Source organism: Gopherus evgoodei, chromosome 1, assembly GCF_007399415.2.
Source record: "Gopherus evgoodei ecotype Sinaloan lineage chromosome 1, rGopEvg1_v1.p, whole genome shotgun sequence".
NCBI lineage: Eukaryota > Metazoa > Chordata > Testudines > Testudinidae > Gopherus > Gopherus evgoodei.
In genome coordinates this window covers 44629158-44641282 of record NC_044322.1, presented here as the reverse complement: position 1 = coordinate 44641282, position 12125 = coordinate 44629158, and the positions used below count along the sequence as shown (strand labels likewise).

Below are 12125 nucleotides of genomic sequence, written 5' to 3'. Positions count from 1 at the left end.
ATCTATATAGTATTATTGATTCAACATAATCTACCATGATACTTCATGACATAGGTGTTGATATGGTGCTATTATATGAGAAATACATGAGAAAGATAGAGTGAGAGATATTGGAAAACGTGGCCAAATCTTTTAGACTTTGACAGATCGTTTAGGGAATACAAACAAAAAAGTTATTGAAAATTTCTGTTAAAAGTAAATAGTTTGTTCAGTTTCTTGCTCAGCTGATTTTCAAAAAGTGCTGATCACTCACCCACTGTTGAAAATTAAGCCCTTTTACAGTATCTCAATTTGGGCACTTAAAATATTGAGACACCTAAATTCACTTTTGAAAATCTTGGCTATAAATGCTTATTTATCCAAACAAAATGGGAGATAAGGAATTTATTTGGATATGTATAGAAATTCAGATAAACTAAGTTTTTCAAGTTAGTGATGGACACTGGGGGACATAATCTTAATCACATCATGATCTTCTGGATGAGTGGGGCTTTATTGTTGCTTATAAAAGTAATTAATTGGAAAAAAAACCATTTTATTCCCTTTGATGTTACCAGTAAAAAAGATAGATAGATAGTTAGATAGATAGATAGATAGATAGATAGACAGACAGACAGACAATGAGACAATATAACACTTGGGAAGGGTTTATACAGATGCTCAAAAATCAGTGATCACAGATCATGAATATGTCAAATTTTAGAGAATTTGAAGGGTAAAACAGAAAAACTTTGTGGCATTTTAGCATTATCTGTCAGTTACAGTGTTGGGAAAAAGTCTTCCTGTTGCTCCCCTTCCCACTCCCTGGCTTTTATGTGTTTTTGTTAACAAGCCTATTTTGGTTTGACATACATTCTCCTATGTTGCTGCACTACAACAACATGTAGTCCCCAGGCCCTTTAAATTGCTGCCAGAGCCCTGCTGCTGGAGCCCTGGGGTAGCGGCAGCGGGGATCTGGGGGTTATTTAAAGGGACGGGGCTCCCGCTGCCTTTACTGCCCTGGGCCCTTTAAATAGTCACCAGAGCCCCACCGCCACTACCCCAGGGCTCCAGGGGTTATTTAATGGGCTGGGGTGGTAGAAGCAGGGGAGGTCTGGGCCCTTTAAAGAGCTTCCAGAGCCCTGAAGTAGTGGTGGTGGGGCTCCGGTGACTATTTAAAGGGCCCAGGGCAGTAAAGAAAGTGGGAGCCCCGGCCCTTTAAATAACCTCCAGAGCCCCGCTGCCGCTACCCTAGCTCCAGCAGCAGGGCTTTGGCAGCAATTTAAAGGGCCTGGGGCGGTAGAAGCAGGGGAGGCCTGGGCCCTTTAAATAGCCCCCAGAGCCCTGGAGTAGCAGCAGGGCTCCGGGGGCTATTTAAAGGGCCTGGGGTTCCCACTGCCTCTATGGCCCTAGCCCTTTAAACCACTGTCAGAGCCCCCAGACGCCGCTGCTACCCCAGGGCTCTGGCAGCTATTTAAAGGGTCTGGGGTGGTAGAGGCCCCAGCCCTTTAAATAGCTGCCGGAGCCTGCCGGAGCCCTGGGGTAGCAGCAGCAGCCGGGGGCTCTGGCAGTGGTTTAAAGGGCCAGGGCTGTAGCAGTGGCCGAGCCCTGGGCCCTTTAAACTGCTGCTGGAGCCCCCAGCTGCTGCTGTTATCCTGGCAGGCGAGGGGGAGGGCACTTACCGGTACAGGGCGGGCCAGGGCTGGCTCTGACCTCCCGATCCCTGCCCCGTCCACCCAAGATCCCGCCCCTTCTGGAGGCCAGAGCCGGCCCCAACCCAGCCCCGTACCGGTAAGTCCCTATTTCTACTTTCACTCCTGCTTCCAGCCCTACATTTCTATGCTTCTATGAGACAGCTGAACCAACTGTTTTATAGAAAAAAGTCTAACAGCAGTGAATTCTGCTGGGGTACAACTTGAGTAAATAAGGCATACATAAAACAGAACACTATCCAGGAAAAGTTAAATAGCATCATAAATGGGTATAACTACTGGAATGCAGTTCTCTTTTATTCATACCTCTGATGATCTGCTTTTTGTCTGTTCACTGGCTTTTCCTGGAGTGTGTATTACAAGTTTCCATTGTGTAAGCAACTGTAGCAGCAACTTCAGGGAAGTATCAAGAAGAGTGTGATGCATATCATTCACTTCGCGTAGTAGGAAGTTAGTAAAACCAAAGAGCACATCCTCTCGCCAGTCAACAAAGTCAACAAGTAGACCCTGAAGAGAATTTTGTGCAATGTGCCGAAGTTCATCATCCATGTGGATAGAGAGTCTGCATGTTAAAATAAAAGTGACACTGAAAATGTAAACACCATTAAACGGTGTAATTGAGAAAAGTATAGATTAGCACTGACAGAAATTCCCCAAAGTTAATGTAAAATTTCATAAAACAATTCAAGCTTCTATTGTTATTGACCACAATCACCATCATCAACATTTTAAAGAAATTCTTGCTACACTAGTACTTGAATACATACATAGATCCAAAAGATATGTTTGTGCCAGTCCAAAAAGATACTATAGAGCAACTTTATGAGCAACTTATTTTTTCACTTACAAAAGCATGTTTCAAGATAGTTGAAATATGGCAACTTTGCAGTTTCTCAGAACAAAAAATACTGCTGACTTGATCACTTATGAGATCAGAAGTCTTTTGGGATAATGCATGCACCTCAGATTTTTTTCTTTTTTTACTTCCAAGATAAAATCAATCAAACAAACAAAAACAAGCAAAAAACTCCCATGTGCCCGTAGAACATTTAAAATGAAACTTCAACTCAGAAAAAGAAAATTATAGTTATTTGAGAGAGGAACTTTAAATGAAATTAAAAATTCCTAACTAGAACACAAACATTGCCTCATACTTTCATTTCTTCTGGGAAATAGAAATAGAAACCACAAGCTCCATGATACTCTCCATTTTTTAAGAACTAGAAGTCTATCCCCCCACAGTATTTTCTAAGGAACTGGCATTTTAGATCCCATTTTTTCTATTTTATTTTCACTGTTTCTATATTTGCACCTCATTTGTGCCCTTTTCTGAAGGACAGCAATCTATATTTCCTCTTTAGAACAAATTGAGAAAGTCACTTCATAGCTTGTAGCTGGGCAGAATGAAACACGCTCAGCACGTTTTTAAGTTTGTCACTTCCACTAAGTCTTCATTAACCAAAAGCTGGTAATATTGATAGATGGGTTAGCATCCACTTTCCAAGTATTTAAATTTAGTAGTCCCTGAATAATCAGAAATTAGGATATATTTGTGAATAATTAGAGAAAAATCTAGAGGGACTCCAATAATATGCAGTGGACCAAATTCTTTTCCATTAAAACTGTACAATGTGGTAAAATTGAGAGAAGAATTTGGTTCAGTGTGTGTAAAAGTGAAGCTAATTGACTCCAACCAGTCTGAAAATTCTTCAAAGGCAGGTCAAAGACTGTTTTATTCTATGCAAGGAAAGTCTAATTGCCATGAAATTTCACCAAAAAAGACCATGACTCCAAGGTGGATTGCTATGCTTTATGATCCTGTGGTGGGACAGGTTTCTACCCTAGTCAGCAAAGGGCGAAAGAGCTCCCCTCAGTACCTGTCAGGCCTGCTAAACCTGAGACGGACAGCTTCTTAAAAGGGAGGATCCAAGCCCAGTGCAGGGTGGCACTCAGAGGGAAGTAAAACGAGAGCACAGAGCAGGGGCTGCTTACCCAGAAAGCTGCTTAAGAGCCTTTGCTCCATGGACCCTTTGGAGACACAGAGGGACAATCTTTAATTCATTTTTCTTTCACTACGGCCCAGGGCACTCAGCCTGGGCAACCTCAGACATATAGGGGACTATGAACCCATTCCCCCTTCACAGAGACTATTGACCTTCTGCCTTGTGAGGGAAAGCAAGGGTGAGACCAGACTGTTTTGCAGCCTGCAGGACTATTTTGTTTCCCTTTTATACTTTGAATGGCTGTTATGCCCAGAAGGCAGAGAGCTGCCTCCCTCAAACTTCCAGTCAGAGGCCTGCACACAACATTCCAAACCAGAGTGACAGCAAGATTTACAGTCAGGAAAAGAACATCTGGAATGAGAGAGGTGCCCACTCTCACCCCTAGATGTATAACCTGTGAAATATCCACATGAAATTCTTAACAAATTGGGAATTACTGGATTTCTCTGGCAGTAAAGAAAAGCAATTTATCACCTCTCCGCTGGACACTGAAGATCACAAAACCAAGCAATAAACTCAGATTATGACTGAATCATTCATGAAATGACTCTTCCTAAGTGACACATGGAGGTAGTGGAAAACAAAATACAGATTAAAACTGCCTCCAAACTCCAGTTACTGTATAAATGCATTGGACAACATTATCAAGAGAGATAAAAATTAAACCTAGTATAAAACCATAGCTCTGTAATACTATGGTAGTGGAGTCAGTAGAATGGACATGAATTGGATGAGTTACTATGGCTCCATTAAGAATTTCGCCTTATTACTCAGATGTAAGACTTTATGAGAAGAATTTCTGGTAAATAATTTGGCTTGGCAAAGTCATTTTTAGGATGAAGCAGATCAGGTGATGTCAAGACAATATAAAGACAAGTCATCCCGTAGTATATTGGTGGTAGTAAGTACTCTGGTTTCTCACAATTCTTACTGAGCATGAAAGCTCACCGAACCCAGTAAATATTCACTTGTTTGCACTTCAGACCCTTAAATCTAAAACCTACCTTGGGGATGGATCCAGTGGGCAGCAAAAGGCAGAATGTGAGCTTGACATCTGCTTTGCTGCTCTAATTTGGATACAGCTGTCTTGGAAGAAAACCTAGTTTTTGAGTTACAGATTTTTTCTGGGATTTGCCAAAAGACATCTGTTCTAAGGATGAAAATTCAAACTAAACAGTGGGTAAAAGAATCTGCTAAACCAGAGATGTTGTTTAATCTTGGGAAAGAAAAACACATTAATAGAGTTTTGTCCAAACATCAGAGCTCACACAGACCACTACTGAAAGGTGGCCCAGGACTCTGGATTTCTCTTTTCAAAAGGATTATAGTTAGGAAAGGTTGAATCCCCAAAACTTTAGATTCCAGTATGGATTTTAGTCATAAAATGTGATGAATCCTGAACCTGAAGTGAGAAAATATTGTAACATATTATGCAGCATCTCTAGACCAGTGAAGTCGGAGCCCTTGGGATGCAGCATGGGTGGCAGGAGAAGACTGGTGGGAGGGAAACAGACCATATTTGCGTTGTGACTGAGAAAACTTTAATTGTTTTATAGTCAATGCACTTTGTGTCTCTAGGTAAAGGTCATTGGAGTAGTTCATAAACTTCCAACTAGATTAGACCCTAATGTTACTTCCCTAGTTGCCTTTCAAGGAAGCAACAACTGCCATCAGAGAATGATGAATGAGTGCATGTGCTGACAAGTCATTACCAAGCTACTAAAATATTAAGCATGGGCCCCACATCCATTATCCCAGATGGAAGCTGGTACCACAGCATAAGGGAGTTGGGCAGAAACAACTATCTTTAAACCTCTGACCCCGAGACTCCATCCTGTATAGTTTAGACACAACCTAGGACATGGCCCAAATTGGTTGGTCACTTATCTGATGATAATGGTGGCCACAATGACTTGCTTTGTCACTGTAATCCAATAATAATTCCATTTTAAGGGAATATGTTGAAATCACTTCGTAAAGGTACCCTGACACCAGAATTGAGATATAATGGCAAAGGGTTCTGTGCTGAAAGTTCTTTGCTACCATCAGCTGTTATCATAACTGTCGTACAACTGAATCTTCTCAGACTTGCACTGTGTCACTGCTATGATATCTACGAGCCCACTTCCATTGTATAGATGCCATGCCTTAATCCCCCTCCTTCATGATAGTGACACTGTATCCAGACAAATCAGAGGTAAGGACCCCAGCTCTGGGAGATAGAGACCCAAGCGTTCCTGCCTCTCTATTTTTTCTTTTAATTAAAAATAATTATGATTAAGCTTGCAAAGATTAGGTTTTTATTGGTAAAATGTCAGTAAATGTCAATTTCACTGTATACTCACAAACTGATGTAAAAATATTTCCGACAATAATAATTGAAATTTACAGATTTCAGGCAAAGTAAGAAAAATGCTACTCGAGAACTTATCAGAGTTTGATTTAAGAATATTTTGTATATTTTGACATGTGATGTTGACTATTTGTGTTTTAACAGTTATAAAGCTTTAAATTTTTGTATTTTAACTTCTCCTGTCATTAATTATTGTCTGATACCTCATTGTTTCACACCCTTCCATAACTGTGAAAATTTAAACAAATAAAAATTGAAGAAAATGCTTTAAAAAATAAACACTGATTTTATCTGTCAAAATGACAAAAAAATAAAAATCAAATTTTGCCAAGTCTGGTTATGATGTATTAGTAAGAAGAAGGTGAAAACACACCATCTCTAGTACATTATGTTTTGCCAAGCTGATGTGTACGATTTATAATCCAAAACTGAATTTTAAAAGTTTGTTTCCCATTACTACAAAAATGAATCCTCTCTTCTCTTGTTTACCATACAATTATTTAAAAATAGTGAGAATTATATATACATCATATTACAAAAAAAAGTAGTTTGTTTTCAAAGTGCTACCAAGGAGGTGAATCTATGTGCTGATCCACAGCGTGAAAAACATCTTAAGAAAGCACATTTGCTTTTGTATCACATTTGGGGTTTTAGGCATAATGACTCCTCTATGATAATACTGCTCAGGTTAGTTGAATCTTAAGCTTTAATAACGGATGATTTTGTACATCTATGTGCCACTAAGAAATAATTACACAGAATGGTGCTCAGTTTCATTCTGTTCTTGCTGATCAGCCTTTTTAGTGTTTACACACTTACCTGGCCAGCAAGTCGATCAACTCAAGTTTTGACATTCCATCAGGAAGCAATCGAGGAATAGCAGCAACACATGTTCTGAAAAGATCGATTTTTGGTTTTCTCTCACCACTGAAAATTTGAAACAGATTTTATCAATCACTGGAAGCTGACCAAATTTTAGAAGTAAACATGTTCAAGGATCTATAGTTTTGCTAAAATGTGATGGAAGAGATATAAAACATCTTAAAAAATATATCTGCTTGAGTGCCAGACCACTGATAAGGCCCTTAGCAAAAAGTCCAAGCACTAACAATATACAACAAGGAAACGTCTCAAATAAATGACTGGCTTTAGCTGTTCTTGCACACATGACTACCAAAACATTTGCTTATTTTTGTGGCCTTACTGTAAAACATATTATTTACCTCGCCATAGTACAGTATTTAAGAAGGCCCATATAATACACAGATTAAAGCACCAGATTCTGGCCCTCTATATGGCACTGGCACAGAGGATACCTCACATCACCCACAGAGCACTTAGGAATTTGGAAGTGGGGAGAGAGTGGGGCGGCACAGCCAGCGGCAGAGCATCTATGTGGTTCCCCAGCTGATGTAACAACCTCTTGGAGGCTGTTACCAGCTGGTACAATTTATAGCGACCCTAAGTCTGCTCTAAATTGTGCAATGGCCAAACTGCTTCCTGGCAGCCCTGAGGATTGGGTGAGCATAAAGCTCTCTCAGAACCAAGGCCAGGGCCAAAATTTTGAAATTTCCTAATATCAGGCTAAGTTTCAACCAATGACTATCTTAATGACAGATATTGTAACAAGCATGGCTTCTAGTTGTGCCACTTCCGATGAATATTACAAATATTTCTGTGAGAATGCAGGAGTAGAGTAGAAATCCTTCCTATAGTCTCAAAAAAATGATCATTAATTTGACTATTTTTACCAAATCTTCTGCTATTTGGCTATCTGGCATTAGTAACCCATATAAATAAGCTAACCAAAGTAAAATATGCTAACAGGCATGGTTTTTCACACAATTAATTACACTGCTCTACAGCCAAAATGCTTCTGAAATAAATGTAGTCCAACTTTACTAATTCCGGGTCACTGATAACGAAAATGATGCTTAAAATTGTTGATTGGCTCTAGTTTTCAAGATATGCTATTGCATCAGTATATACGACCCTTGACTTGGGAATGGCGGAGGATAAGTGAGTTATAAAGGGAAGGGATCTCAATTTAAACCAGAAATGACTAAAATACATCTTTGACTGGATCTATGAATAAATCTATTACTGGATTTAGACAGTACTTGCTTTTTAGGCAAAACAATGAATGATGCAATCTGAAGCTGGTATTGCGTCATACATGATATGAATTACATCATGTTATTCCTAGAAGTCATGGATGATGCAATCATAACGAAGCTTACATCACTCTGCTGAACAAATTGCCCTATATCAGCTCTAGAAATCATACAGTATCGTGCTCTCTTATTTGTCAGTGTTTGATTTTGCAAAGGGACACATTTCTGTTTAGCCAAAGTGAGCAGAGATGCCTCGTACTTGTGTGAACAGTGCAGATAACTTCTGCTATGTTGTGGTGAAGTGACTTTTGCATCACAAAAGCGCAGTCTAACCACTATGGTTAAGAAAGCCTATCATCTTTATTTTGGCTGCAAAATTGGAGATCAGGACAAGAGGTGGGCCCCACACATATGCTGCAACACTTGTGCAACAAATCTTTGCCAGTGGTTGAACAGGAAAAGGAAATCTATGCCTTTTGCAGTGCCAATGATTTGGAGAGAGCCAACAGATCATACCAGCAATTGTTACTTCTGCATGATGCCTCCAGTTGGGAAAGGTGTGTCAAAGAAGAAAAAGGGGACTGTGCATTATCCAAACATTGCATCAGCTATACGCCCAGTACCTCACGGAGAAGGACTGCCGGTTCCTGATGCACCAGAATCATTCTCACTTGAGTCAGACAAGGAAGAGGATGAAACTTCTGGTCCTGAACCATCAATGTCACAGGATCCACATTTTCTCCCATTTTCCTCCTCTGAACCACACCTCCTAACACAAGGTGAACTGAATGACCTTGTCAGGGATTTGGAACTACCCAAGAGTAAGGCAGAGCTGTTGGGCTCCAGACTACAGCAGTGGAATCTCCTGGCAGGCTATCAGGGCAAATGGAGCCCATCAATGCTTGCAGACTATTGCTGGACAGTGACAAGAGATGCTCCATTTAATGAATACAAGAGACAAGCCAAGAAGCACCGAGTAGACACTGAATAGGACTAAACTATGTACATAATAGTTTTTTGCCTTTTGTTTCATAATAAATTTTATTTATAGAACCCTTTTGCTGATTTTTAAAGTGTTACATAAACAGGACAGGTGAAATATCATGTAAAGCAACCATAAAAACATGAAAAGACCTAGGTTTACAATTTATGATTAAAACTCTACTATCTGCACAATATACATAGACATAAAATGTAAAAACTTAAATATCTTAGAAACAGTAGCCAATCAGTTGTTTTAATTGTCATATTTGAATTCAGCACATTAAAATACATAATAAATGTCACATTTTATCTCTGAAGCAGACGACTTCTCAAAAACTGTAGACCAGTGTTATTTGTATTGCAATAGCACCCAGAGGCCCCAATCAAGATCAGTACCTCATTGTGGCAGGGACACTACAAAAATGTATAATAAGGGAGAGACTCTGTCTTGAAAATCTTACAGTCTAAACAGACAAACCAAGGCACAGAGAATTGATGAGACTTTCCCAAAATCACAGAACCCAGCTCTCCTGCGTGCCAGTCCAGTACTCTCTCTAAATTACATAGGCTATTAAATTTGGATATCTTATTCTCATGATAAATAACACAGATGGCATGAATTTAGAAACACTTAAACAAGACTAGAGAACATCACCGTTTTAATGCATTCTTGAAACTATTAATGTTACAAACACAGCCTATACTTATTATAACATGAAGATATGAATTTAATAGTAGTTTTGTGGCCCTACTTGGCAGCCATTATTTCTCAGCACATTTTCATACATTCATCAGCTTGAATTTGGACTGTCAAAAGTATAACAAATCCAAATAAATGTTCAATGTACTCTGCTTCCACTGTATAATGCATGCATATTATTTTTCATGATGAATTACTTAATAATATCTGTACCTTAAAGTGCATCTTTTCATTAGTGGATCTAAATGCACTTCACAAGTAAATTTGAATTTACTTGTGAAGTGCATTTAGATCCACTAATGAAAAGCATGATGTAAGAGCTAGGCATTGCTATTATCTCTAAACTATAATTTTTCATCTGAGAATTTAACAATCTAATACTGGTGATCTGTCCTAGTACTTCATTAATACCAATACCACTACAGGATGAAATGTGCAGGGCTTCTAGCAGACAAAGCAGGTTCAGTATTAGACATTTAATTAGTATATAATTCTTTACTAGCAGTGACTTGGGCTAATAGTTTGTGCATTGAGTGGAAGCTTGTGAACAGTTCAAGAATAGACCTTTATAATGGTAGATGTGAAAATATTTATAAATATTATGTCTCTAGGTTGTTCCAGTAGTCTAGCAACTCTTCAGAGCACGCCTACGGGAGGATCCAAATCTGACAAGACTTCATGTTGAGACATTATTTGGGCTAGAGAGGGTGCATGCAAGATTTTACTACGGAATGGCTGACATAGCTCTGCAGTGATCTCTTTGATTGATTCAGGAACCCATATGATGAATTCTGGATGAAGTTGCTTCCACCTGTTTTCAGCTGAAAGGACAGTGTTTGCAAGTTGAGGGTGGGAAATTAAAGCAGATTAGAAAGGAATTAAGTATCAGAGGGGTAGCTGTGTTAGTCTGGATCTGTAAAAGCAGCGAAGAGTCCTGTGGCACCTTATAGACTAACAGACGTTTTGGAGCATGAGCTTTCGTGGGTGCATCTGACGAAGTGGGTATTCACCCACGAAAGCTCATGCTCCAAAACGTTTGTTACTCTATAGGGTGCCAAAGGACTCTTTGCTGCTTTTATAGAAAGGAATTGTTTTTTAAGTCTACAAAAATTATTACGGTAATTGTAAAAAAAAAAAAAATGTGTACATGCAACTTTGGCATATTATGGCTTTGAGTGCAGTGCAGACATTGGTAGACCCCTGAGTGGATACAAAATTTTTATCCACATCTGATCTGCGATCTGCAAAGATGGTCTGTGGATGTGGATATCCAGGGATGTAAGTGGATATCCGCAGATTTACAGGGATCTAGATATAAAATTTGGATCTGCATCCATCCACAATCTGCAAATATAAAGCAGACACCCACAGAGTGCAGGGCTCTAGCAATCGGAGGCTCTGCAGACATTTAGGAATTATGAGAGAGATTTTAATGATTTTGTTCAGTTTTGGGAGAGGGAGGGCCTGTCTACACTTTGGCCAATCCTGGAGGACTGGGTACTTTAGTACATGGTGTCAGTGGCAAGCCAGGGGCTGGCATCATCAGCCATCTCTGCTTTCCTATTGGGACTTACATTTGTCAGTAGGCTGAATGGTTATCAAGCTGCTTGTGGCGGGATTTCTGTTGGGAGGTTTATAGTGGGGTAATCATCAAGCACTGGCCCCAAAGACAACCCACATCGCCCCATCACTGTTAATACACTTAAGGTTTTGGTGAAAATTCCTTATCTCATATGTCGTTTTGAACAAGAGGCAACCTTCGTCAGGGTGGTATTCCTAGTAGAATTTTTGGGGGCTTTTAGGATCAGCAAATTAGCGCCTGGGCCATTGAGGGACACTTTGGGAAGAGCTTTGGAACTGAGGCATTTACATTGTGAGGATGATTAGCTATCTTAACATTGAGGATGTCAAAGATAGATTTGGGAGGCCGGTGTCAATCCATTATACTGTAGGAAGGTGGCGAGGTGAGACTCTGCCCTGTGGGGGCCATGAGGGCATATACTGCAATAAGACCAATTAAAGATGGGACCCTCTTTATTCACAGTGTCGGATCAGGGTGGCTACAGCGATGGTGCAGCTGGGCCTGGGGGCCAAGGCAATTCAGGCAATTGGGCGCTGGCATTCTAATGAATACAGAATGCACGTGAAACCCCAGGTTGGGAATCAGAAATAATTTTGCTTATGTTTCCATTTCAGACAATTGCAGATGGGTCAGGCAGCCAGTGGTGAACACAAGAGTGGCCATACTGAGTCAGACCAAAGGCCCATCTAGCCCAGTAT

General features: G+C 39.9%; 1 protein-coding gene across 8 annotated transcripts in view; it reads right to left on the bottom strand.

Annotated features, from left to right (window-relative positions):
- Positions 1-12125, bottom strand: part of FRY (FRY microtubule binding protein) — a 388433-nt gene that overhangs the window by 171832 nt on the left and 204476 nt on the right. For all 8 annotated transcript variants that reach the window (XM_030563058.1, XM_030563048.1, XM_030563011.1 and 5 more), the window contains 2 exons: positions 6867-6974; positions 1998-2253 (listed from right to left, as the gene is read on the bottom strand). In XM_030563058.1, coding sequence (XP_030418918.1) covers positions 1998-2253; positions 6867-6974 — 364 coding nt within the window. The remainder of the gene's footprint in view (positions 1-1997; positions 2254-6866; positions 6975-12125) is intronic.